The sequence below is a fragment of the Heloderma suspectum genome, chromosome 13, assembly GCF_057233095.1.
Source record: "Heloderma suspectum isolate Gila_16-S chromosome 13, 16-S_ref, whole genome shotgun sequence".
NCBI lineage: Eukaryota > Metazoa > Chordata > Lepidosauria > Squamata > Helodermatidae > Heloderma > Heloderma suspectum.
The window spans coordinates 33,223,171-33,250,925 of record NC_139470.1 but is presented as its reverse complement, the minus strand read 5'-3'; the positions used below and the strand labels follow the sequence as shown (position 1 = coordinate 33,250,925).

The following is a 27,755-nucleotide window of genomic DNA, read 5'->3' as shown; positions in this document are numbered from 1 at the left end:
TGTAAAACATTTGTGACTGCAAGCTGAACATGTCAGTAGCATTGACATGGCTGCCCCCGCCCCCCAAAAGCTAATGCAGTTCTAGACTGCATTAATAGAACTATAGTTTCCAAGTCACATGAAGGAGTAGTTCATTTTGTTCTGTACTAGTCTAACCTCACCTCATCTGGAGTGCCATGTCCAGTTCTGGGCATGGCACTTTTAAGAAAAATGGAGACAAACTAGGAGCTTTTTTCCTATTCAAATTGCAAGCACGGCCCCCTCCTCACAATCTGAATTGGGGCCGCAGTAGGGGCAAAGGGCTAAAGCCCTGCTAAACCTCACACCAGGACTCCCATCTGGATTGGGGGCTTCATGCTGGTTATTTCTGAAATAAAAAATGTGCATTCAAGGCAAAAATAGTGCATGACTGTGTAGTTTGTCCCTGCGGTTGAATGCAGTCCTCACACCACACATCTGCATGTACATTATTTATTTCTTTGATGTATTTCTTAGCTGTCTTCCAAGACTGCAGTTGTCCCTACAGTTGACAAAAAGTTCTACATCCATTTACAATTAACCCTTTTTCCAGGATCAAGTGCAGCCAAACTGAGTTTATATAATTTGAGGATAGCAAAGGCCATCAGCAATTGCCTCTAACCCTTTCCCAAGTTTAAGGGCGTTCACAGAAGCTTGCCAGTTTTTGATCATTTAATTGGATGTGGCTGTTTACCATTGGTTGATTTATTTAACCCAGCAGTTCCAAATTTTGCACAGAAAGCAAAATTAATACATTAATTGAAAACCTGCATAGTAAACTTTAACTTCAATTAAACAGTGCCTGGCGACTGTTTCTGCAGGAGTGTAATGAGAGATGCAGTCGAGAAGCAGCCCACGGTACATCCTGTTGCAAGGAGCCAGTCCTGGGACAGCAGCCCTCCTTGGTCCACTGCACGGAGATGGCCAGCTTTCTCTCTGACCTGGTGAGTACCAGATTCTTTGCTTCTAAGCTGTATCTGCCATTGTTCTATATATTTTTTAAAATCCTCAGAAGCTACTTACACAGCAAAAAATAAATTATTTATTTGATTTGTATTCCTTTTCTACCAAGAAAAATGTCACTCAAGGCAGTTTACAATCATAAATAAAACTCAGTTAAAACAATAATAAAACAAATGCACTGAAATACCCTAAGACACAGCAATCGCGGAATAAAAACAGCTTGCGCACCACAGGCCTGCTTGAGCAGGGGGCTCCACAGCCACCAAGCCGCCTGCTGTTGTGTTACCACCACAGACGCCTCTGGAGGCGGCGGCATCGATAAAAGGGCTAGGAAGACCTGGGCAGCCCCATCCGGGAGAAGGCGGCCTTTCAGGGAGCCTGATCACAAGCCACGTGGGGCTGCATCGATTACACCCAACACTTTGAATCCTGCCCGGAAACAGACCGCTCGCCGGTGAAGCGGTGGCAATAAGGGGGTCACGAACTCCCTCTAGCTGGTCCTGGTCAGCCATCTGGCCTCAGCATTCTGGACCAGTTGCCGTTTCTGAACAGGTTTTGAAGGTAGGCCCGTGTACAGCATGGTACAGTAGTCCAAACAGGATGTGACTAAGGCACGTGTGACTGCGGCCACATCGGATGCCAGTTTGTGCACTATCCTCAGGTGTGCAAACGCACTCCTGGCCACTGCCAAAACTTGGACATCCAGATCCAGGGCCAAGTCCAAGAGTGCACCCAAGCTGCAAGCCTGCGTCTTCGGGGGGAGGGGGAACCCCATCCAGCACAGGCTGAGTTCCTAGAGCTGCAGCTATTGAGCAGTATAGAAATGTAATAAATACAAATAAATAAATAAATATTCCCTGATCTGCCAGGAGCACCTCTGTCTCGTCTGGATTAAAGTTCAACAGAATATATATATATATATATATATATATATATATATATATTCTGTTGAACTTTAATCCAGACGAGACAGAGGTGCTCCTGGCAGATACATGCACACGTACATATATATATATATATACACACATACAGACATGTGTGTGTGTGTGTGTATATATATATATTCTAGATGAAGCAAACAGACTCCTCACCAAAAGATAGAGCCATCCTTGTACCTCTCAAAACAACTGGAAATGGAGGATACAGCCCAGGCGAGCAGCCCCCAGCAGCGCAAGGGAGGCAGGGGGTGGCGGAGCGGTCTTTTTAAGGGCAACATCTAGAATAGGACAAGTGACTGGTAGCATATGATTGCACTAGGCCACTGGCAATGACTTGTTTTCCAGACAGCGCATTCCTACAAATATCTACTCGGACACGAGTCCCACTGAGTTCAATGGGGCTTACTCCCAGGTATACTGGTATAGGGCTGCAGCTCACAGAACAGACACCTGAACTCCCCCCCCCCCGGATGGTGCCACCGCTCTGTCCTCTTTCCCTCGCTTCCTGACCCTCATTTGCCTCAAGGGTGAGGAAGGCCCAAGGGCTGCATTTTTCATTCCGCTTGGTCCCGGGCCTATTGTTGTCATTTAGGGTCTCCCTTGGTCAAACAGCTGCTCATTCAGGCCTATTTTTTTAGGCAACTGAGATCAGGGCCACTTGTGTGGGGGGTGGGGCAGGCGTGGGGCATGCCTGAACTGGTGTCCCCAGGTCTTACCTCCACACTTTAAAGGCCTTTTTAAAAAGAAATCCACCACGTGACAGATTCATATTGTCTCTCAGGGGCCTTACGATGTATTGGGTGCAAGGGGACATTCGGAATTTCCTACTTTCGGGGGACGGGGACGGGACACACACGCTGTCTATGTTTCTTCCGATGCAGAGCCAGGGCGGCTTCCCCTTGCTGGAAGGACCATGGAAACTTGTCAGTAGAATTCATGTTTTGTTTTTTTCCCTTTTCAAAAGAAAATGCCCATGGCTAAGCCTTTCATCCCATAACAATATGAAATAGACCTTGAAATTGCCTCTGGGTGGCAGAAGATATTGGAAGAAAAATGTGGCGTGTGGTGTGGCCCAGACAAAGGGCTGTTTCAGTTGTGCACATCCTCTGCCTGAAAATCAAATGCGGGAGAAACTGACCTTGCTTAAACTTTACATTTAATATTAAATTGCTCTGTTCTGCTTTTCCTATTGCGTCAACACCATCCAGAACAGACAAAAAGGGGGTATTAGCAGTTGGCATTATGACACATTTCACATCATCAAAACTTTTAAAACAAAACTTACCTTTCATTGCTGTTCTTCTAAATCCTTTCACTTGTACTAGGCAATTAATTAGCTAATCTGTTTTAAAGAAGAAAGTGTACATTATACATTCTAGCACTTGAAATTTCAGTTTTGTGGAACCACACGGGACTTTAATCCTGCTGTTGGGATCTCACAGAAGTTTGTGGGTCCCTTAGATGACGTTGTCAACCTCCCAGGTGTCTCCCGCACTAAATTACCTTTATTCCATTTTGGAGATAATGAGCTACCAAATTACAGCGTGTTGAGTTCCCTCGTGAAAAGAGGAAATCCCACATTAAGAGGAGCTGGACCACAGTGCCATCACATGGCTGTATAATGAAACATATAGGACATGCAGATAAGGGCAAAAGGGCGGGAAGCACATGTAAAGAGCACCTGTTGTGATCCTGCGTTTAAAATGGAAGCAGACAGCCCTGGTAAAGTTGCAGGGTTTTAGCCTGGTGTAGAACTGCTCTGCAAATCGTGTGTGTGTGTCTGTTTTCCACTATGAACTACTCAAGAACTCGTCTTTGGTGGCTAGCAGCTCTCATGTGTTGCCTTTACAGATTCAGTACCGGGGTTTGTTCCAAATGATCCTCGTGCTAGGAATAGGTGGCAGCTTCCCATATGGGTTTCACATTTCTGTGATCAACTACCCCTCCATGGTAAGCAAACGCTTTTCTTGCACTTCTTGAGTTTGATCTTTCAAGACTATACGAAGTTGTTGCCTTGCAGCCAGACCCTGGGTCCATCTAGCTCAGTATGATTTACACAGACCAGCAGCAGCTCCTCTCCAGTGTTCCAGACAAGGGCCTTTCCCAGCCCTACCTGGAGATGCTGCCAGGGATTGAACCAGGGGCCTCTGCATGCCAGGCAGGGGCCCCAACACTGCCATATTGCCCTTCCCTCTCAGGCAAGGACGCGAATTGGCAGTGGCAGGAGGACACATCTGCAGGTGGCCCACATGGGAAGACAAGAGTTTCAAGTGTTTGCCTTTTCAGCAGACCTACATCCTTTTGGGGAGAGCTATTTGAAGTTCCAGTGTATGACAACTTCCTGTTGCTTTGGAAAGACAGATCAGTTCCATTGTCAGTAAGATCTGCCCCACTAAAACCAGTCTGACAAACCTGAATTAACCAGCAGGAAAGAATCACACTGTTTGTACTGTAGCCCATCCAAGGTCCCACAATTGCTCCAGTTCTCAGTCGCCTCCTGTTTTTAGTAGCCATCTTTGTTCAAATAGCTCCAGCCAAGGGTCCAATTGCAATTGCAAACAGTACTGTAGATAGGGTGCCATTTTCCAGCTGGGATGTGTCTGTTCGTATTCCATTTATGGAAACAAAGGCAGTAAGTCTTGCCTGTATCAACGTAGTCCATCTTCGAAAATACCCTCCTAAACCAATTTCGTCTAAAACCTGGTAAAGACAATTCCACTCAACCCAGCTGAAAACCTTTTTGGTATCTACAAATAAACACCCATAATGCTCTTTTTACTGTTTTAAAATATGGAATATAGTTATAAGCATATCTACGTTCGGTGAAAGTTTCCTGCATTTAATAAATCCAGTTTGCTCTTCAGCAATATTTCCAATAATTTGCCAAAATACTTGTCCATATCTTCAAGTCCTGCTAGGAGAGCTATTTGGCCTGTAAGACTCAAGCTTAGCAGGATCTTTTCCTACTTTACGGAGAAGAATTATTTTAGCTGATATTAAATGATTATCATTTAATGATTAAATATTAAATGATATTAAAGGCAAAACTGAAGTACTTTGGCCACATGAGAAGATAGGATACCCTGGAGAAGATGCTGATGCTAGGGGAAGTGGAAAGTGGAAGGCAAAAGGTAGAGGGGCCGACCAAGGGCAAGGTGGATGGAGGATATTCTGGAGGTGACAGACTCGACCTTGGGGGAGCTGGGGGTGGCGGCGGCCGACAGGAAGCTCTGGCGTGGGCTGGTCCATGAAGTCACGAAGAGTCAGAAGCGACTGACCGAATAACAACAACAAAATGATTTTAGCCCTGACATAAGAATACTTTTAAAAAATATTCTGCTGTGAACTCTGTCACTTTATTGTTTTTTAATTCTTTAACAGTCTGCCATAATTCTTCCATTACTACAGGTTTTTGTAATCCATTAAGATCTTCAAATGACCATTTTCTTCCTCTGCAGGGTTTTCTGAGGAGTATAATTTTTTTCAAAATATTTACCAAAGGCATTAGCTATTTCTGTAGGATCCAGCATAGGTTGTATGAATACTTTGTTGATTTCCCTTACTTGCACTGCTGCATTATATTGCTGTCTCTCTTTCAACTGGACATCTAATAGTTTGGCAGTTTATTTCCTTTTCCAAAGGGGTGCTTTAAATAATGTAAGGATTTTTCTTCCTGAGTACAGTTAATCAGATTTAATTGCTTCCTGAGTTTCCCCAGTTTCTTGCATGTCCATGCTAAACAAGGTTGCTTATGTTCTTGTTCAAATTTTGAATCTGAGGTCAATTTCTATACCCCCCCTTCCCCTTCTTTCTGTATAAAAGTTCCACTTATAATGGCTTCACAGGCATGCCAAATAATACCCTGTTCAGATATTGAAAGATTATTAAATTGAAAATACTCATTAAGTTGTTATATCACAAGCTCTTGATCTTGCAATAGAAAACAATCTAATTACTAATATTTAGAATAAGAACTTTCAGCTAACCATTCCATTAGGTTTGGGTCATGGTCTGCATAGATTTGAGGGCCTACGGTCACTTCTTCCCAATTGACCGAGTAAGCAACGTTTGAAAATTCTGAGGATTTCAGGAAGAAGACTAGCTAATGCTTCAATTTCAGCTTCTTCCATTTTTAAAGGAAAACCAGCCTGGATCTTTCTCTAAATTGCTACTTTTGCCACCTGTCTTGCTATGAACCTCCTGGGATAATGAGATCTGCAGGAGAGGCCTTGGGGGCACCATGATGCCCGGAGAGAGGCCCCTGTGTCAGGCACACCTCGAAGGGCCTCTCGTGTTTCACCCGAGACAACGACAGCATGTAGATTTCCAGGCACGTTCCATAGCTTGGCCCCCACTCTCCTGGCCTTTAGAGCGGGTGCAAACACGTGTCTTTTCAACTTAGCCTTTTAAAATTTGTGCTTTTTAATGTTTTAATTGTTTTTAATGTTGTTGTTTTTATTGTTGCAAGGTTTTATTGTATTAACTTGTTGTACACCAGCTTGATGGCAGATAAGGCAGTATATAAATCTTAATAATTATTATAAATAAATATAATCAACAAACCTAACTAATACACTTAAAGATCCCATGCTAACTTATCCCGTTTGGGGTAACCTAAATTGATTCTTAATTCTTCCTCAATTCCTGTTGCACAGTTCTGTTCTAACCCCCCGTCCCCGCCCCAACCCTTTAGGTTGCAACCCTATACACACTTGTTGTTGTTGTTCAGTCGGTAAGCCGTGTCCGACTCTTCGTGACCCCATGGACCAGAGCACGCCAGGCCTTCCTGTCCTGCGCTCTCTCCCGGAGCGTGCTCAAGTTCATATTCATTGCATCCGTGATGCTATCTAGCCATCTCATCCTCTGCCGTCCCCTTCTCCTTTTGCCTTCAGTCTTTCCCAGCATCAGGGTCTTTTCCAGGGAGTTTTCTCTTCGCAAATACACACTTACCTGGGAGTAAACTTCATTTAAAACAATGGAACTTACTTCTGAGTAGATTTGTCTAGGATTGCACTGTTAATTGCCCTGCCAAACAGTGATAAACTTGAATCTTCAACTTTTCCCTGTATGCCCACAGTTTTAACTGAATTTCTTGATTCCAAAATCAGTTCTTCGATCCTGCCTTTCATTCTTTCAGTATTGTCCTTATGGTCATGTTGTTCAGTAATTATTTTTTGCAACAAACAAGACATTTTGCTTTTCTTTTACTGCCGGGAAATCCTCATAATTATTGTAACAGCTTTGAACTTTACTTTGAATGTCTTTGATAACATTAAAATTGTTCACTGATTCATTGTTCATTAATTTTCTCCATCACATCCTTATCTCTTTCTTGAATTGATTTCCCCACTCTATCCTCACTCTTTTAAATTAATTTTAATGATACTGTGAAATGCCTGCTCTGAAGCCTTTATATTTGCAGTCAACCCTTCTTCAAATCCTTGAAACTTTCATAAGAAGTTTTATATTTTCTGCAGTTAAACCCAGCTGAGCACTTTCTTCTTCTCAATCTAAGTTTTTACCCTTTCTAGGACCCATAATGAAGGGCGCAATCCTGTGCCCCCCATACAACCTCTGGGGGACATGGGACTGTTTGGCGTCCTGGCTCCAAACTCACAGACAGGGCTCCGGGCTCCGAGCCAGGAGGCCGCGCTCCCTGCCCCTCCCTCTTATAGCCAGTGTGGAGAGAACCATGCCAGCTGCCTCTCTGTGCTCACAAAATGGAGCATGGAGATGAGGAAAGGGGGTGTTCCCGGAGGCAGGGGGGGGAGGAGACCAGGGGGCAGCTCTACGAGAAATCCTATGGCCACCCCAGCCTTCTTCCTTCCCCCTCCCCCGAAGCGTCTGCTAGATGGGCGAAAGTGCCCATCTAGCATAAATGCGTAGGATACTCGTAAGCCTCTGATCTCTCAGGACTGCGCCCTAGATAAATTTGCATTTTCCAAGATGATCATGTATCCTAATAATAATCCAAAAAAATTGATCATAAGAATTACGAATCCTTGCATATTACTTAGTCTTGACCTTTTCATTACTAATGCTAACTATAAATTCATAAACCTGACTAATCTGAGTTAATATAAAAAACATTCAGATTTTTAAAATCATATACATAGATTAATAGTTTCTTTTGTGCCAGTGGGAGTGACCACTTGTGCAACTGGGATTTTGCTGTTCTTGAAGTAACCCTGGAAATTAGCAGAAGCACTAGTTTCTGGATTGGGACATCAATGGAGCTCCCTTCTGTGAGTTCCACTAACTTGCCTCATTCCAGAAATGAGCATTTTTGCTTGTTTTGGGTTGCTTGTAAAACCACAAAATCATTGTTTTGCAAGTGGTTGCTCCTGTTGGCGCATGGGTGCAAGAGGACACTGACCACAATGTCCTTAAACAATCAACTCATCGAAAAATGTTCACAATACTTTAACAATATACTGTTACTTATGGGTTCCATATAGCTTAGAAACAACTTTAGAAGAGATAAATAAAATTTCTCTAACATGAAAAAGGGAAATTAATTCAACACAAAGAGAAGTGGGGAAAGTTTTGTTTAATACTTAAACACAGGACTAACACAATCTTTTCTTTTCATGAGATTACGTTGTGTTAGTCCTGTGTTTGTATCAATGAGAAGGACTGAAACTGGGAAAGAGGCAGGGGGAAACCCACAACAGCAACATCTCTAATGATTATATGATTACAGTGCAATCCTGTACATGTCTCCTCAGAAGTAAAACCAACTGAGTTCAATGGAACTTACTCCCAGGACTGAAGCTTAATTAACTATATAGGACTGAAGCTTCATTAGCTACATCATTAATTAAATCAATCAATTAAAAAGTTAGTTGAAATCTTTATAAAGAGGACTAAAAGAGTTCAATGAAATAGTTAATTATTAGTTCCACAAGGTGTTTAATCAATGAATTAGTTGTTTCTTTCATTAGAAAAATCATGCATGGTAATTTTTTTAAGTTAGTGGAAGTTTTAATGAAGAAAATCAGAAGAGATGATTGATAGTTCTATTTAGTAGTTAGACAGTTAATTAGCTGTAGCATTCATGTGATCAAATTATTCATGCTGATAAAGAAGTGAGTTAAAATCTTAGGGCTTCTCCACACAAGCAATTTATTGCACACTCATGATTGGCTACTCATGGAAGTTTGTGGGTTGTTTACAAGATGTTGCCAACCTCCAGGACATCACCCGCACCTAATCTTGCTTTTAAAAAGATTGGAGATAATGCACTATTTAAAATTATCGTGGGATATCCCCAGTGTGTAAAGTCAGCATTGCACTATAATACAGCCACTAGATGGCACTGTTTCACTGAACCTTATGCAGCATTGCCAAGACGGGAAGTTTTCAGTTACAAATCGTGGTCACTGTTGGTCTAAAGGAGCCCATAGTGAAAGTGGAAAGACTGCAGAAGAAGAAAGCCTCATAAGGGTGTGGGTTTTTTCCTTAATGTAGGGATGCCCTAAAGAAAACCAGAATAATTCCATGAGATCATTAGTTGTTGATTCCAATAGGTCCAGCACAAAGCAGAATGTTGGTTCAGAACGAGCAGTGGGAAAATGGAACAAAACAATAATAAAAGTGAACTAATTATTCACGAGTTCAGCCATATTCCACCAAGTCAAGCTTCATTTAGTTCAAATTCCAAGAGTAAAAAAAAGAAAAGATCTAAATCCCAGGTAGATGAGACTGTGACTGTTCAAGTCCCAGTTCCCCCATGTTTCCCAAGGTGGGACCCTCAGTGTACACTTCGTGGGGGCACTTGGCGGGTTGCTGAGGCCCTCACCACAACTGCTCCCTGGGCGGGTGACTGGAAGCACAACTGCACTTCGCCCAAACGGTTCCTCCTGGAAACGCTGGGCTGCCGACCCTGATGGCGGATAGGAGGAGGCTGCAAAAGACAGAGCAGGAAGCCCCTCTCGGCGGATCGGTTTTAAGCTGCCATCTTAGATTATTTAGTTATTGGCATTGTTGTTTTATGCAGTTGTTTTAGTTATATGTAACTATATATTATATATAAGCCACCTTGAATACTTACTATATAGGCAGGGTATAAATGTTGAAAATTTTAAAAAATGATTCACATTTATTTGTACTGTGATTTATTGATACAACGGATTAATACTATGTATTGATTTATTGACATTGTTATTGATATTTATAATTGCAATTGTTTATATTTTACATTTTGAATTAAATTGTTACGGCTACTGTTCATTAGACATGTTGTAAATCACTTTGGGCACATTCTTGTGAAAAGTGAACGAATGGACAACTGTAAAATGAATGTATTTTTGCCCACAGCATATTAAAAAATTTATCAATGAAACCTGGATGGAGCGCCATGGCTTCCCGCTCCCTCAAGAAAGCATCCTCTTATTGTGGTCCTTCATTGTGTCGGTCTATGGCATCGGAGGACTGCTGGGGAGTGTTTGCTGTGGGTACCTTACAACAAAATATAGGAAGTAAGTCTTTTGGCACATGCATGCGGCTTCCATGCATTATGTTCAGCACGAAATCTATAAAATGGGACTCTATCTGTCCTGAAACCAGCAACCCATCCTAGAAGTTGGGTTACTTCATTCAAAGCATGTCGCTTATTCTAGACCATCTGGGCTCTGCAAAAAAGCAGAGCAGGCGTTCCTGTTCACATTTCCACAGCACTGTAAATGAAGCTGCCAGCTCTGTCTCATTTTTCAAATACGCCCGGAGGTCCCTGCCCTCAGACCCAGGTGTAGGGGGTGGGCGGGGGAGAGGTGTACATCAGCTGCGAAGGAAACGCTCTCTGCATGCGCCCATTTACTGGTATTTGATATGCAGCTTTTAAGGCCCAACACTGAAAATGCGCCCAGCAACGGGGACCTGGCCCTCATCTACATGAGCATTTTGCTCCAGGGCGGCAGCAAGCCGAGGTCCCTCGGCCCAGATGTCCCCACTTCACAGCCATCTGTGGTTCTTGCCTGGAAACTGCAGATTTCCGAGGCAGCGTTTTGCTGAGATTTGGGGGGGTTGCTGCGGGTCTCCCTGCAGTTGCGGGCCATCTGTCCCTTCCCCAAACTGACTTCGCATTTTGTGGTGGCCGTGTTATAGGCGTGAGTAGTGCTTGCGTCGCTCTGTGACGCCCCTGTACTCCCCCCATCCCTTCGCAGCTGCGCAGGTACAGAGAGGCATAGAGAGGTGTTCTCTTTTACTTAATCACACTTTCGCACATTTTTTCAGCTTCGTATCTTCGCAACGGTTGCTTTTGGACTCAGTGCCCAAGGGCTGGGGGGGTGTCTTGGGGGAGGACCACCTTCACTCTGGCCACCGTTTTGGAGCGATGGGTAGGCATGTACTGCTCCTGCTTGTAAGTGCGAACTATCGCGAGAGTCTCAGGCTGGGGAACTGACAAACAGATGGCATGGAAATGAAGGAGCACAGAACAACCCATTTTTAACTAACAAAGGAGAGAAGGACACAACGGAACCCCTAAAATACAAAACAACCAATGAAGTGTCGCACCCCCACGCTCGCCGGACTGCACAGCTGCACATTTAAATATAATGGCAAAAAAAGGGGCACGGCGAGTCTGTTAGGGAAGCCCGCAGTAAATCGCGAGCGTATCGCAAGGGGATGCTAGTCTGAAGCCACGTGGCTGTGAAGTTGCGACGGGGTGGGGGTGAAAGCGGGGCCACGTAGATGGGGGCCTGACTGTGCTGTGATTCTGGCTGAGGTGAAGACAGGCAACCTGAACAGGTGCTTACTTACCAGGCCATCACTTAACCAGTAAGCTGGATGTGTTTTCTCATCCTGCCAAGAGGCAGGAGAACTTTGCTGCGTTTTTGCCCTTGCGGGGAGCAGAGCAGGGGACTGGGTAAGGTGTGCCTCACTCCTGGCAGGATGGTGCAGACGACAGGCCCACCCACGGCCAATCTTAAGTGGAAGTGCTCTGTGAAGCGCTCTGGGCAAAATCCGCATTTTCACAGAAACAAATTGGCTCTCTTCACAGCCCACGCCGTGCTGTAATCCTCTGTTTCTGTGGAGCAAGCAGGAACTGAAGCCACATTCGTTGGGGTGGGGTGGGCAAGCAGAAATGACCTTCATCAATTGTGCAGGTGCGGGGCAGCCGATGAGCGCAGGTTTGCTCCCCCTCCCGTCCTCCCTCGCATGTTCAACGAAGTGCAATGGAGGACTTGCTTACGAGAAGACGCTCGTGACAAACCCCACATACCCACACACATTTATGAGGTGGGCAGGCAGGCAGGCAGCCGTTGCCACCACCGCCCGGAGGCTGAGCAGGCTGAGCGGGAGTGCAAGAGGCGCTGGGAGCAGAGCGCGGAGCTGGCGAGGAGGGAGAGAGGCTGGCCTGTGGCCTTTGGCGCATACTAACTGCCCAATCCACAGGCTCCCCCCATGCTACTCTCCCCTCCGCCAATCAGCGCCGCTTCCACCAGCCTGCCCCAAAGCCAGCTGAGGTCACACGGCCTCCCGCACTGCACAGAAGCCGCTGTGACGTGAAAATCTGGCACAAGGTTAGTTTGGAAAAAACCCGGATTTAGGGCAAGAAGCGCTGGGCGAGCTCCTGGGAGCAGCATCCGTCATCTGACACGACTGACTCGGGGGCGGAGTAGAACTGAAGTAGAAGCCCCATGTGGCGGGCCCGGGGGCTCACTGCGGGCACGCTGTGCTGCAATCCCCCCTTGGCAGAAAGCGGCCTCACAGGGCAGCACGCCCCCCGCTGGCGGGGGAGTCACATCTCATGTGCCGGGGCTCTTCCTCAGGAGCCCTCCTGGAATTTCTGCCTGCCCATTTTCTCATGCTGATCACTCATCCCATCACAGAAAGAAATGCCAGATGCTTACCAACGCGATCATGCTGACGGCTGCCCTGTCCATGGGCTTCAGCAAGACAGCCAGATCCTTTGAGATGATCCTCCTCGGGCGCCTCCTCTACGGCGTTGGCATTGGTAGGCAGGAAGCAGCAGCACAGCTGCCCCGGCACAGAGCAAAAAACATCCGCGGGGCGGGGGGGGGGCGTCATGATAAGACATCCCAGACGAAGTTGTCGATGTGATAAAACAAGATCCATGGATCCCGTGCAGGCTCCCCTTGCTTCCTTTCTCAGGCTCCCTTTGAGTCACCTGCAGTAAATTTAAGTCTCCCCAACATGGTGTGACTCAGCTGTGAAAACCTGAGGGACACATATGCCCAGTGTCAAGACACTGGGGGGTGGGGGTCAAGATCTACAGAGACACGGCCTGGGTGTGTTCTAACATCCAGCTTAAAAGGTGCAAATAACCCAAGAAAAAACCCTGTTCATGTTGACTCAGAAGACAACACTGATGAGTTACATGCCAGATTGTTCCACTGTCTTCCTCACTGTTTTTCTTTTTCTTTTTCAAAAGGATTTTCTTTTACTATACACCCTCAATACGTGGGAGAGATTTCACCGAAGAAGCTGCGTGGATTTACAAATGCCACAGTGGCTGTTTTTTTGACTCTAGGGAAAGTCGCGGGACAAGTTATAGGCCTTGGGTAAGTACATCTACTCAAGGTGGACTACAGTGAGGGGTCCCCAGAGGTGGCGCAGCCTTGAATCCCAGCAGCCCATACCACAGAAAGGGGAAACTGAGGTACACAAACTTTAAGATCATATGTACAAAGTGGTGGGGTGGAATCCACACAGCCACAAAGGAACACTCCTTTGGACCCACATTCAAGTCCCATTGCGTAGAAAATCAAGTGACTTTATGATCTGTTTCCTGCCTCCTAGCTCAGCAGAGCAGAGGAAGCTGCTCCAGCTGGTCTAGGGGCTATACAAGCAAGCAAGCTCCCAGTGACTGAGCAATCAGAGAGAGAAAACGGGAGTTTGGCAGGGGAATTCAGCAGGGGAGGTCAAGCGGGAGGTCCCTAACAATTTTTAATTTCTTTTTCTTGTAACATACACTTCTATACGAGTGGGACTCTTTTGTTACCCTCCACTGAATAGAGGACAAAGCACAGGCTATTCCAGGACAATACGAAAGCTAGAAACAAAGAGAGAATAGAGACAATGGAAGAAAAGACTCTCCAGTGGTGGTGACCTGCAAGGTCTCTGCCATGTTTGTTTTCTTGCCTGAGATCAACATGGCCTACACGTGTAACAAGTGCAAGTTGATCACGCTGTTGGAAGAAAGAGGACTGGAGCAACGAGTGTCAACCCTCTGAAGAGTTCTTGGACAGAATGGTGGAACTACAGCAGCAAAGTGAAGAACAGAAGCTTGAAGAGCAACAGCAAGCTGAGGCAGAAGAGGGAAATGCTGAGGTGAGAAAAAATGCAGTAGAGGATACTCCTTGGAAAAGGGCAACAGGAGCAGAAGAACTAGAAGCCACTCTGCACCAGTGGAAGCAGTGGAGCTGTGGAACCGATTCCAGGTACTTGCGGACGAGACTGGAGGACAGCCTGCAGAGGAAGAATCACAGGGGACCCCGCATGACAGCAAGCAAGAGGCTGAAGGTCAGTCAAGCAGAGGCGATGAAACCAAGGCCTACAACAAGAAGAAAAGAAGAGTGGTAGTAGTGGGAGATTCCTTGCTGCGTGGGATCGAAACCCAAGTATGTCACGAAGACCCATGGACTCGCCAAGTATGCTGACTCCCAGGAGGACGGATTAGAGACATGACTGAAGGGTTGCCTGCACTCATAAAGCACACTGACCGGTATCCCTTTCTTCTCATCCATGTGGGAACAAATGATACCGCCAAGCAGAGCTACCAAGAAATCACGTCACACTTTGAAGCTTTGGGAAGGAAACTCAAGAACTCTGGGGCCCAGATAGTTTTCTCATCCATCCTTCCAGTAGTTAGAAGAGGGATAGAAAGGGAAAGAAAAATACTCTGGATTTTTGGAAAAATACTCTGGACTGGCTATGAAGCTGGTGCCACCTCGTGAGAGATTTGGCTTCTGGGACCATGGCCTATACTTCCCGGAAGATGGACTGTTGGCAAAGGATGGGTTGCACGTCACAAGGGCTGGAAAGAAAGTGTTTGGCCACAGCATGAAGAACTTCATCAGGAGGGCTTTAAATTGAGGGAGGGAGATGTAAAGTTGGTGGTAACAGTGGATGAAGGCTTATGCACCACAGTGGAGAGAACAGCTCTAATAGCGCCCAATAAAGGTCTTCCAAAAAATGAAGGAAGAAAGCCAGAATATAAAGCACATGGTCTTCAATGTCTATATACTAATGCCCAGACTATGGGAAACAAACAGAACCAACTTGAACTCTTAATACAAGAGGGAAATTATGACTTGATAGGTGTAACTGAGACTTGGTGGGATGACTCCCATGACTGGAATACAGCAATTGAAGGATATAACTTGTTCAAAAAGAACAGAAGGAACAGAAAGGGAGGTGGAGTTGTACTATATGTGAAAAATATGTATCTCTGCACAGAAATACAGGAGGATAAGCTTGGTAGCCCCATCGAGAGCATCTGGGTTAAAATAAATGCAGCAAAGAATAAAAGGAACCTGGTGGTTGGAGTCTACTATCAGCCACCCAATCAGGGAGAAGACGAGGATGAAAATTTTGAAAAGCAAACTGCCAATGATTCAAGGAAGCATGATGCAGTAGCAGTGGGGGACTTCAATTTCCCTGATATTTGTTGGGAGACAAATTCTGCAAAACATGGCCCCTCCAGGAAATTCCTGACTTGTGTGGCGGATAACTTCCTCCTACAGAAAGTAGAGGAAGGAACTAGAGGATCGGCTACCCTTGACTTGATCCTAACTAACAGAGATGACTTAGTGGATAAAGTAGCAGTTACAGGAACTCTGGGGGAAAGCGACCATGTTGGACTTGAGTTCTTGGTTCTAAGGGAAGCAAAAGCCAAGCGTAGTCAAACGCATATCCTGGATTTTAGGAAAGCTGATTTTCATAAACTCAGAACAATGATCAGTAAGGTCCCATGGCAAGCGATGCTAGCGAGAAAAGGAGTCCAAGATGGGTGGGAGCTTTTAAAAAAGGAAATTCTCAAGACACAATTACAAACAATTCCAACAAGAAGAAAAGGTGGAAGACAACAGAAGAAGCCAATGTGGCTTCACAAAAAGCTTAGGGATGACCTGAAAACAAAAAAGGACACATACAGGAAGTGGAAGGAAGGCCAAGCAACAAAGGAAGAGTACAGGCAGATAGCACAGAATTGCAGGGATGGCGTCAGGAAGGCTAAAGCTGAGAACGAGCTGAGGTTAGCGAGGGATGCTGAAAGCAACAAAAAGGCTTTCTTCAGCTACATGCATAGTAAAAGGCAGAGGAAAGAAATGGTGGTTCAGGTACTAAATAAGGATGGCAAAATGCTAACAGAGGTCAAAGAAAAGGCAGAGGTGCTCAACTCCTGCTTTGGCTCAGTCTTCTCCCAAAAGAGGGTCTAGGAGCCCCCTGGCCAAGGCGAAGTGCAGGCTGAAGGGGCAGGATTGCAGCTTGAGATCATTATGGTTAAGGAACACCTAATACACAGAATCAGAGAAGCAGAGAATAGTAGGGTTGGAAGGGGCCTACAAGGCCGAGTCCAACCCCCTGCTCCATGCAGGAATCCAAGTCAGAGGATCAGTTCCTTTGAATGAGTTCAGATCAGTTTACTGCATCCTGGAGTCATAAAGGAACTGGCAGAAGAACTCTCGGAACCGCTGTCTATTCTCTTGGAGCAGCCATGGGGGACGGGGGAAGTGCCGGATGACCGGAGGAGGGCTAATGTCGTCCCCATCTTCAGACAGGAGGAACCCGGGAACTACAGACCAGTCAGCCTTCCATCAATCCCCGGGAAATCCCCTCGCCCCTTTCCAGCCGCGCCGCGCTCCTCTCCAAGCGCGGAGGACGGGGCTGTCCGCGCTGCCTCGGAGGCGAGGGCGGACGAGGGGTGGCCGGTTTTCCGGGAGCACAGCCCCGAGGTCGGCCCGGAAAAGCGCGTGTCGCGGGCCTCCGGCCGGCGCCTCGCCAGAGGCTGCTCCCTCCGCGCCGGAGCCGAGTCGCGCGCGTCCTCGCAATGCCCCCCGCCGCCCACGGGAGGACGCAGGGCCGAGCCGCGCTCGGGAGCCGGCCTCCCTCGCCCTCGGCGGCCCGGGCCGGCGCTTGGCTCCGGCGGAGCCCCGAGCCGCGGGGCAGCCTACGCGGGTCGGGCAGAAACGGCCCTGCGAGGCCCAGGATCCCGGCGGCGGGCTGGCGGGGGACGCCGGGCGTTGTCGGGCTTCCCTCTGCGTCGACTCGCGCGGGTCGCCCAGCGCTGGCGGGGCGGCACGGGCGCCAGCGCAGGCCAGCCGGCGGGCCGAGCAGCCCAGGCCGGGCCCCGCGGCCGGGGAGACGGGCGCCGGGCCCGCGCTCCCTCGGGGGAGCGCCGCCGGCGCCCTGCGCGCCCTTCCCGGCGCGCTCCTCCGCCGCGGGCGGGCGGGCAGGCGGGCGGGGCGGCCCGCGACGGGGCGAGGGGCCGGGGCCCCGGCCCGCCCGCGCAGCTCTGGGCGCGCTGGGCTGCCCGCCGGGCGCCCCGCCGGCCGCGCGCTCCGGGGCTGCTCCGGCGAGGCTCTCGGGGTGCGCGGGCTGCCCCCTCCCTCCCTCCCTCGCGCGCCGAGCGCGGGGCTTCGAAGCCGGGTCGGGAGGCGCACGGGGCTCCCGGCGCGGGGGGAGGCCTGGGCGGCGGGGCTGACCCCGGGAGGGGCTCCGGAGGCCCGGCCGGCTGCGGCCGGGCGCGAGGCGGCCGGGACGGGGCTTCCTCCGCGGTCGCCCCCGGCCGCGGAGCGCCCTTCGCGAAGGGCCCCCGGCTCCGGCCGCATCCCTCGTCAGCGCCGGGCGCGCGTCGGCCTGCCCCGGCCCGCGAAGCTGCGCCTTGAAGCACCTCCGAGCGCGGCTGCGATGCCGCTCTCGACCCCGGCGAAGAGCTCTGCTTGGCTCTTTCATGAGCGGCCGCTGCAGATTCTGCCCATTGTATTTATTTATTCTGTTGGCTGTATGCAAGCCATTTCGGGAGACGTGTCAACTGAAGAGCAAAGTAAAAATAACTTTTGAAGGAAGAAATATAAACTGCTTCATTCAGGGTCTTAAGATGTTGCCGATTGCACAATGTGAAATGTGAATTGCCAGATGTATTTTGGTCGGGTTTGATATGTCTCCACTAGAAAGTAGATGGTTCAGGATCAGCTGAAGCCAGAAGACAGTGACACAACAAATTATATTATTTTAAATGTTTTATTTTGAAACCCTGGGTATATGTTATGGAACTTTAATTTTCCACCTCCTTGGTTTCATATGATTTGATACAGAATTTGGAAGAATAATAAATAAGCCAATTGCAAAATAATCCAGTCCAAAGGATCAACTCATAGCATATCAAAACCTCTTGCATTTATTACTATGCAAAACCTGGGCTGTGCTTAACTCCATTATCCCTGAAATGAAATGAGTTGTTTCAGGAGGAAAGGGGAAGCAGCCACACTGACATTCTTAGGACATAAAGTTGCATGCCAAAATTACTCCCTCCACTCAAAAACAAAGAAAAAAATTAAAACATTCTATTCAACATTTCTATAATGAATGAAATTTCCCTTTGGAGAATGTATTTCAGTTTTCTGTGGGAAGGGGAAAGAAGCAGAATGTTGAAATGTTGGTGCTGTTCCATCATGGCTGCCAGATTCAAAACAAACGGGTGGGGCTCCTGTGCCTTGGAATGTTCTGTGCGGAAGGAGGTCTGCCATGGGCACAGTGGAAGGGTCAAGGTTGCCCAACCTGAGCCTGGCCTGGGACTGAGCCTCCGTAACTCTACTGGGCCTTGCAAAGTGTGGCACAACGCAGTCAGTTGTGGCTTCTGAAAGAGGGACAGGGCTTTGTGCAGCAGGACTGAGATGCCTTTCTCTTCCTCCTCTCTACAGGGAAATGTTGGGAAGTGAATCCTTGTGGCCTTTGCTGCTGGCCTTTAGCGCGCTCACAGCAGGGATCCAGCTGGTGACACTCCCTTGCTTCCCCGATTCCCCATCCTACCTTCTGATACAGAAGGACAATGAAGAAGCCTTCATGAAAGGTAGGAGACCCCTCTGCAGTGGGAAGGGTCTTGGGCGACAGAGCTGGAAAGGGCTTTGGAACCTGAGAGCCAGGCTTGTATGGGTGCTCAGGCGTGGGGCCCCTGCCAAGCCATGGGCGAGCCCAGACCCTCTCATCCTCCACCCTCTCTGCCCTGTAAGAGTCTGCTTTCACACCTCAGACAGTCAGGGGAGAGGAGGAGGAGGAGGCAATGAGGAGGGGGTGGCGGTGCCTGAGGATGAGCAGCTGCCCAGCCTACCTGCCCAAGCTCTTGGAGAGCCACTGCCCATCAGAGCAGACCATCGGAAGCGGCTTTCAACTGAATCAGCATATGGGAGCTTCACGTATTCACCTCTGGGAGCCACCACATGGGGGTGGGTCTGGGCATCTGGTATTGCTGTGTGTGTTGGGGGGGGTGTCCTGGACTACCTTCTGAGCTAGGTGGTATTTCAGCTCCATGCCTGGTGCTGGGCATAGGTCTGCCTGCATATCTAGGAATTATAGAGTCTACCCAAGCTTCATCGTAGCCTTTTGCCAAGTTCAAAGATGGAGGTGTCTTCCACAGGAGAGATGCAACACAAGCTCCCAAACAAACCTGGAATCCAAATGAAGGTGACCTGGCCATTTTTCTAATGGCCAGCACCTTTGCTTTTTGTGCAAATAAATCTGGGGTGCTTCTGGACTGGCCACTCCTAGAGCTACGGAGTCATTGCTCTTCCACAGTAAGAACTGCACTTCAGGGGTAGAATAATAGAACAGTGGGGTTGGAAGGGGCCTACAAGACCGTCGAGTCCAACCCCCTGCTCAGTGCAGGAATCCAAGCCAGAGCATCCCTGGCAGATGGCTGTCCAGCCTCATCTTGAAGGCCTCCAGTGTGGGAGAGACCACCACCTCCCGAGGGAATGGGTTCCGTTGTCGTATTGCTCTAACAGTCAGAAACTTTTTCCTGATGTTCAGCCGGAATCTGGCTTCCTGCAGGCTGAGCCCATTATTCCGTGTCCTGCACTCTGGGATGATCGAGAAGAGATGCTGGCCTTCTTCTCTGTGACAACCTTTCAAGGACTTGAAGAGCGCTGTCTTGTCTCCCCTCAGTCTTCTCTTCTCAAGGCTAAACATGCCCAGTTCTTTCAGTCTCTCCTCATAGGGCTTTGTTTCCAGTCCCCTGATCATCTTCGTTGCCCTCCTCTGAACCCTCTCCAGTTTGTTTGCATCCTTCTTAAAGTGTGGTGCCCAGAACTGGACACAGTACTCCAGATGAGGCCTAACCAGTGCTGAGTAGAGGGGAACTAGTACTTCCCGGGATTTGGAAGCGACGCTTCTATTACTGCAGCCCAAAATAGCATTTGCCTTTTTTGCAGCCACATCCCATTGGTGGCTCATATTCAGCTTGTGATCTACATCAATTCCAGGATCCTTCTTGCTTCTAGTGTTGTTGAGCCACATATCCCCTATCCTGTAACGGTGCATTTGGTTTCTTTTTCCTAGGTGCAGAACTTGGCATTGATCCCTATTAAATGTCATTCTGTTGTTTTCTGCCCAGCGCTCGTCTATCCAGATAACTTTGAGTGTTGTTTCTGTCTTCCAGAGTATTAGCTATCCCGCCCAATTTTGAGCCATCTGCAAATTTGATCAGCATTCCCTGCACCTCCTCCTCCAAGTCATTAATACAATTGTGGAAGAGCACTGGGCCCAGGAGTGAGCCCTGCAGCACCCTGCTCGTGTTACCTCTCCCCAGTTGGAGAAGATCCCATTGATAAGCACTCTTTGAGTCCGATTCTATAGCCAGCTGTGGATCCGCCTGATAGTTGTTTCATCTAGCCCAGGTATTTTCACTGTTCTGCCTATACTCCTGGCCATGAATGACAAAGTCAGGTGGGTGGACGAGAAGGAATTTACTTCAGCCTGCCGTTTTAGCAACATGTTTGTTTTTTATATTTTTATTCATGAAAATATTTATCACCCCCCCTTTAGCCTAAGCATAGACCAAGGGCAGAGTACAAAAAGAAAAGCAACATTAAATCAAACCAAATTGAGGGCAAAATTGTCATTAAAACCTCAGAGCAGAGTCAACCCTATGTTAAAAACCAAATTGAACAAGCATGTCTTAGCTGCCCATCCAGATGAGCAGTGGTGGAGCCAGTCTCCCCTCCTTTGGGAGGGAATTCCACAACTGCAGTCTGGCCTCAGTGAAGGCTCTTGTCCTGCGTTCCCACCACCCTTGACAATGGGACATCCATTTTTACATTTGCACTAAACCCCATTTTCATGTCAGTGCTATTGCGTGACTGGCTTTTGTCATGCAGGCAAAAAAACAAATTAAAAGATGCGTTCAGAAATAATTTTTTGTTGTTTATTCGTTCAGTCGCTTCCCACTCTTCGTGACTTCATGGACCAGCCCACGCCTGTCGGCCGTTGCCACCCCCAGCTCCCCAAGGTCTAAAATGATACTTACTGAGGGTGTGCAGAAGTACAGATGCGTGGATTTTGTAAGATCTCAGAAGAGAGAGAAGAATCACTGGGAAAACTCAGGAGAACAATATTTGATGACAACATCATGTAGATGCTCCAAGCCCAATCTGCATGGGTGATTTAGGGTGGAGCGAGAGCACGTCAGGGTCGTTTGCGACACAGGGCATGGTTGCCATTCTTCAGCAGCTGAGCAGCTTTCCTTCCCCAAAGATGCATTTTCGCAGAGTCGTCTTAGTGCGTCTTTCTTCCTTAAATACACCTCCTGCGCAGTTCTGTTGGCTTCGAGTAATCACTGCATTGTTTTCAAGGTGCTTACAGGTGGATTGCTTTATAATGTGCTCCAAAATTTTCCCAGGGATTGATGTCAGACTGACTGGTCTGTAGTTCCCAGGTTCCCCCTTTTTACCCTTTTTGAAGATAGGGACAACATTAGCCCTCCTCCAGTCATCTGGCACTTCTCCCGTCCTCGATGATTTCTCAAAGAGAATAGACAGCGGTTCTGAGAGTTCTTCTGCCAGTTCCTTTATGACTCTAGGATGCAGTTCATCTGGCCCTGGAGATTTGAACTCATTCAAAGTAATTAGGTGTTCCTTGACCATATGCCCATCGATCTCAAGCTGCAATCCTGCCCCTTCAGCCTGTACTTCGCCTTTGCCAGGGGGCTCATAGACCCTCTTTTGTTAGAAGACTGAGACAAAGTAGGAATTGAGCACCTCTGCCTTTTCTTTGTCATCTGTTATCATTTTGCCATCCTCATTGAGTAGTTGAACCACCATTTCTTTCCTCTGTCTTTTACTATGCACATAGCTGAAGAAAGCCTTTTTGTTGCTTTTAGCATCCCTCGCTAACCTCAACTCGTTCTCCACTTTAGCCTTCCTGACGCCATCCCTGCAATTCTGTGCTACCTGCCTGTACTCTTCCTTTGTAGCTTGGCCTTCCTTCCACTTCCTATATGTGTCCTTTTTTGTTTTCAGGTCATCTCTAAGCTTTTTGTGAAGCCATATTGGCTTCTTCTGTTGTCTTCCACCTTTTCTTCTTGTTGGAATTGTATGTAACTGTGCCTTGAGAATTTCCTTTTTTAAAAACTCCCACCCATCTTGGACTCTTTTTCTCATTAGAGTCACTTGCCATGGGACCTTACTGATCATTGTTCTGAGTTTATTAAAATCAGCTTTCCTAAAATCCAGGGTACATGTTTGACTACCCTCGGCTTTTGCTTCCCTTAGAACCAAGAACTCAAGTACAACATGGTCGCTTTCCCCCGAGTTCCTGTAACCGCTACTTTAACCACTAAGTCATCTCTGTTGGTTAGGATCAAGTCAAGGATAGCTGATCCTCTAGTTCCTTCCTCTACTTTCTGTAGGAGGAAGTTATCCACCACACAAGTCAGGAATTTCCTGGAGGGGCCATGTTTTGCAGAATTTGTCTCCCAGCAAATATCGGGGAAATTGAAGTCCCCCATTACTACTACATCATGCTTCCTTGAAACATTGGCTATTTGCTTTTCAAAAATTTCATCCTCATCTTCTCCTTGATTGGGTGGCCGGTAGTAGACTCCAACCACCAGGCTCCATTTATTTTGATCCAGATGCTCTCGATGGGGCTACCAAGCTCCTCCTCCTGTATTTCTGTGCAGAGATATGTATTTTTCACGTACAGTGCAACCCCACCTCCCTTTCTGTTCTTCCTGTTCTTTTTGAAGAAGTTATATCCTTCAATTGCTGTATTCCAGTCATGAGAGTTATCCCACCAAGTCTCAGTTATACCTGAGACTATGATTTCCCCATTCACAGTTTGTAGCCTGTTTTTCCCATTCACAATAGCGCAGTAGCGCTGTTTCAGGCATTCACAATAGTGCAGTAGCTGCTTCACCCATTCAGAATATGTAGCCTGTTTTTCCCATTCACAGCAGCGCAGTATCTTTTAATCTTTCACAATATCCCAATGGTGGGGGAGGAGGGAGAGGTCTGGGGTAAACTACAGGGCTTCCAGTAAACTTCCCTGAACAAGGAAGCATGGACAGGGGTGGGGAACAAGCCTCTCTCATTTGCTGGCCTTCCTCTCTGTGACAACCTTTCAAGGACTTGAAGAGTGCTGTCCTGTCTCCCCTCAGTCTTCTCTTCTTCTTCTCAGTCTCCCATTTGCTATGGGGTTGATGACGTTCAGTTCTACTCCGCCCACCCAACCCCGAAGCATGGGGGTTTTAAGTGCTGTGTTTTTAACCCCATGAAAGCGGGTTTTGGGTAGTGTATACTCCACTTTTCTTGCGTCGTGTACCCCTGATGGACCAAAGCGATTTCATGAAAATCCGGATATAACCAGAAAGCGCTTATTCGATTTCCATGTAGATGGAGCCCCAGAAAGTGAGTGAACCAATAGTAGCAATTCCAGAGTAAACACCTCATGTAGAAGCAGCCCTACTGGACTGTTCTCACTTTTGCTAACTTTCAGCCCCACCGATTAATCAACCCAAGCATTTGTTTAATGATGTACACATAAGCTGGTCATAGGGTAGTGATGCTGGGGCACGTGGATAGATTCAGATATTTAATTCCTTCCGTGCCACAGCCATTAAGCAGCTCTGGGGTGAAGGTGACCATCAAGCGGAGATCGATGACCTCAAGAGGGAGAAGGCAGCCATGCCGAGCACCAAAAGCCTCCGGGTCCTTGAGGTTATGAGGACGCGATCCCTGCGCTGGCAGCTGTACGTGATGATCACCGTCATGACCACATTGCAGCTCTGTGGCATCAATGCAGTTGAGTCTTGGCTTTCCAGGGATGCCACAGTGGTGGTGACCTGAGAATTGGCAGCCTATTGATCCAGCAGCCCCACACAGATGCAAAGTTCAGAGAAGCACCCTGGGAAGGTGCCCGAAACCCACAGCCAAGGGGAGTCCACGCCCTTCCTAGGCTTTGGCCCAGCCATCTTCAGGCTGTGCCTCATGCAGCCCTCGTGGGCAGGCAGGCAGCCAGGCAATTTGGCCCCAGGTTCAAGTCAGCTGTAGCTTAGCAGCCCTTATATATGCAGCTGCACCACACCGATTAGCGTGTCTTTTTGGTTCATGATCCTTCCCCAGGGCGGACATCCCTCACATGAGAACAGATCCGAGGCTGATGTGAGTTTCAAGGAATTGTTACTGGGGAGGACCCAAATTCCCCATTCCAGCAGGAGCCTTCACTGACTCTATGCAAGGAAATACTCCAGCATGTGGAAGGACGGACGGACGGACTCCCTCCCTGCTGGCTGCCTGTGCAGAGAACAGGACCAGGAGTCCTTGTGCATGCAGAACTGTAATGCCCATCAGGATCAGGCCTTGCCATGTAAACAACTAGTGTGTGTGTATGTGTGTAATATTTTTTACATATTTTTGTGAACCACCCAGAGAGCTTCAGCTATTGGGCGGTATAGAAATGTAATAAATACATAAATAAATAAACCAGCCTCGGGTCTCTTATCTTTTTTCCTTCTGAAGACACAAACACCACCTTCTTCTCATCCATTCTGCCTCTTTCAGATCTACTTCTACTCGTTTGAGGTCTTCCGCACTGCCAGGTTTGAAGAAGAGCTCATCCCGTACATTGCACTGGGAGTTGGGATGTGTGAGTGCCTCTCATCCATCCTGTGCGTAAGTTCAAAGAGAAGTCAGAACATTTTTTAAAATGGGAGGAGACGTTCATGTCCTCCTTCCTTTCTCTGCACAGTAAGGAGGCGGGGGGAATTACAGAAGCCCCTTGTCCCATGTTATACTTTGAAAACAAAAATCTACAGAAGAATACAAACATTTTTTTAAAAGGCATTTGACACACATTCACATTACAGCTTCCATTATATAGAGCCCAGAATGAGAAAGCTCAGTTGCCTGTTAGAACAGGGCTTTTGGATTCGTAGTAGTACAGCCACAGTATCTTTTCAAGATCATGCTTCAAGAGAGATGACTAAGAACTATGAAGGAAATTGGCTCCTTATATTGGTGCAAACACAAGTCTGAAACCATTTTGAGAGGGTGGTTTTCTGCCACCGGAGGCGGTGAGTTGTCCCGCCTCATCCAGCGCTCCGTTTCCTCGCCTTCCAGAGTTCCCTCATCGAGCGTTTTGGGCGGAAACTGCTGCTGTGGGGAGGCTACGCACTGATGGTCGTGGTGCTCGCTCTGCTCACAGCAACCCTCTCGCTCCAAGTAAGTGGGTCTCTTGGGCCTTGCCGTCAGGCCCCAAAGCAGCTCCCCAGGTGACAGCTCTGGGGAGCCATGATGGGCGGAAGAATGAAGGACCGTCAGATCTGACCTGTGGGCACAATCCAAAGGCCCCGCTGAAATGTTCCCTGCTGCTGCTCCATCGCACGGGGCAGGCGTCTTCTGAGCCCCGTTGGGCAGCTCATGCCCTGGCTGCCTTAGCTGGAGGTGGGGTGACGGCCCTTTAAGGCCCCCTTTTCCATTCTAGCATCGTTTCTTTTGGATGCACTACTGCAGTGTCGTTCTGATCTTCCTCTTCGTTCTCTTCTATGGGATTGGACCTTGTGAGTACCCACACATTGGGCATGGGGGGGGCACAGCACTTAGCAACCAGCCCTGCTCCAACACTTGGGGGACACGAGCAGGCAGCTCGGGCTGCGGACTCTGGGTGGCCCTCCCCTGCACTCTTCTGGCACAGAATGCGCCCAGCCATTGGACAAGGAGAGGGAGGGAGGCTTTGCTGTTGCTAGGCAGCCCCCAGATGTGTGGCCTCATCCGTTCTGTGTCCCACAACTCCCCCTTGCACCAGTACCATGGCCTAGGGCTGGGAAGGGGCTGTGCCAGGTCCTGCCAGTGCTAAGCACCTGTCTCCAGGAGGGCTACCCTTCCTGAGAACTGTGCCTTATGGGTGGATAGTGTAGCTGAGGGCAGGATCTGGCCTACAGGCCACATCCAGCCTACATAGTCATCCTGCCCGCAGAGGAGCGCCCCTCCATCCCCAGAATGGCTGCTCTGTGCTGGTGAGCTGAAGCCCTGGTCCGGCACCACCAGAAATGCCTCTTGCCAGGCTCCTCCCATGGTTCTGGACACACACGTCTCCTCCCCACCTGCGGAGGAACGGATCGTGTGCTACTTACTGTGTATGGACTCTTCTCTGCCTCTACCAGCTGGAGCCACCATCTGTGTCATGGTCGAAATCTTCAGTCAGAACTTCCGCCCATCAGCCTTTGTCATTGTGGGGGTTATCAACTGGATGGGTCTCTTCCTGATCGGGATGATTTTTCCATTCATTGTGGTAAGAGACCAAACCACCAGATTACAAAAATCATATACCAGAACTACCAATGATGATGGTTTTGTAGTGGAATTAATTGAAAATGAAGAATTCAGAATTAATTGAAAATGAAACATTCAGAATGTACTGGGCTTGCTTAGTGGGCCAGAGTCTGCTCTATACTGCTATAGTATATAGAGCATAGGCTCTAGCTAGCCAAAAATTTCCAAATAATGTTTTGAGAATGCAACACATGCTGTTTTTCTTTTAAGTTTTAACTTTTCCTTTATTTCTGTTTTCAGGAATATCTTGGTCCCTTCTGCTTCCTGATCTTCATGGGAATCCTTGCTGTTTCGGGTGTTTTCATCTACCTGTTCCTTCCAGAAACAAAGGGGAAATCCATCATGGAAATTACAATGGAGTTTAATAAGTTGAATTATGGAAAGACTCATGTTTTTCCTATAGAAAATAATTACCCAAAGGAAACCAGCTTTTGTACCAGGCTTTAACTCCTCAGTTGCAGAATCTCTGCTTCTTGGGGAGTTGTCAGTTGTGCTGCTGATGCAAACAAAACTGAGGCATTCATCCAAGATGGAGCATTCACCATTACATGCTCTGTCATTCTCCTAGCTTCACAGAGAGCTTGATCAGTGAAATCCACCTGTTTGCATCCTGTTAATCGGAAGATGTGACCAGCCCTTGCCCCAGATGTGCCACTGGGAGCTGCCTGGGCAGCCCCGCACTGCTGCTCCTTTTGTGTTGTGGTGCTAACGTGTTCCAGCCCCACAAACACCATTCCCCAGCTGCTGTGTCCTGGAGGAGCCTTCCCACTCCGTAGAACTAAGACGCCAAGGCTGTGAGCCGTGTCGGCCAGCGTGGGTCCAGCCCCCAGCCGTCCTGGTGGTGATGGCAGTTCTTTCATATGAGTGTTTACTTGGACTGTGTGCTGCTTTGAGCGCAAATATTGGAGGACAATGGAGCACAAATGAAATAAACAGCAATAGCTAAAAAGCAAGGAGGGTGTGGATGCGCTTTAGGCAAAGGCTGGCCCCTGGGCCAAGCAGCATAGTGGGAGTACAGCCCTGTTGGGACCAGACTGAGTGTCCC

General features: G+C 48.0%; 1 protein-coding gene across 1 annotated transcript; it reads left to right on the top strand.

Moving 5' to 3' along the window:
* The first annotated feature begins 938 nt into the window (after positions 1-938).
* Positions 939-27,654, top strand: LOC146336357 (solute carrier family 2, facilitated glucose transporter member 11-like). The gene is made up of 12 exons (XM_084819998.1): positions 939-962; positions 3,771-3,869; positions 10,239-10,399; positions 12,755-12,879; positions 13,318-13,447; positions 18,809-18,957; positions 23,994-24,181; positions 24,941-25,051; positions 25,499-25,600; positions 25,863-25,938; positions 26,542-26,669; positions 26,951-27,654. Exons 1-12 carry the CDS (start codon positions 939-941, stop codon positions 27,155-27,157), a joined length of 1,500 nt encoding a protein of 499 aa, XP_084676124.1. The 3' UTR covers positions 27,158-27,654.
* The last annotated feature ends 101 nt before the right edge of the window (positions 27,655-27,755 follow it).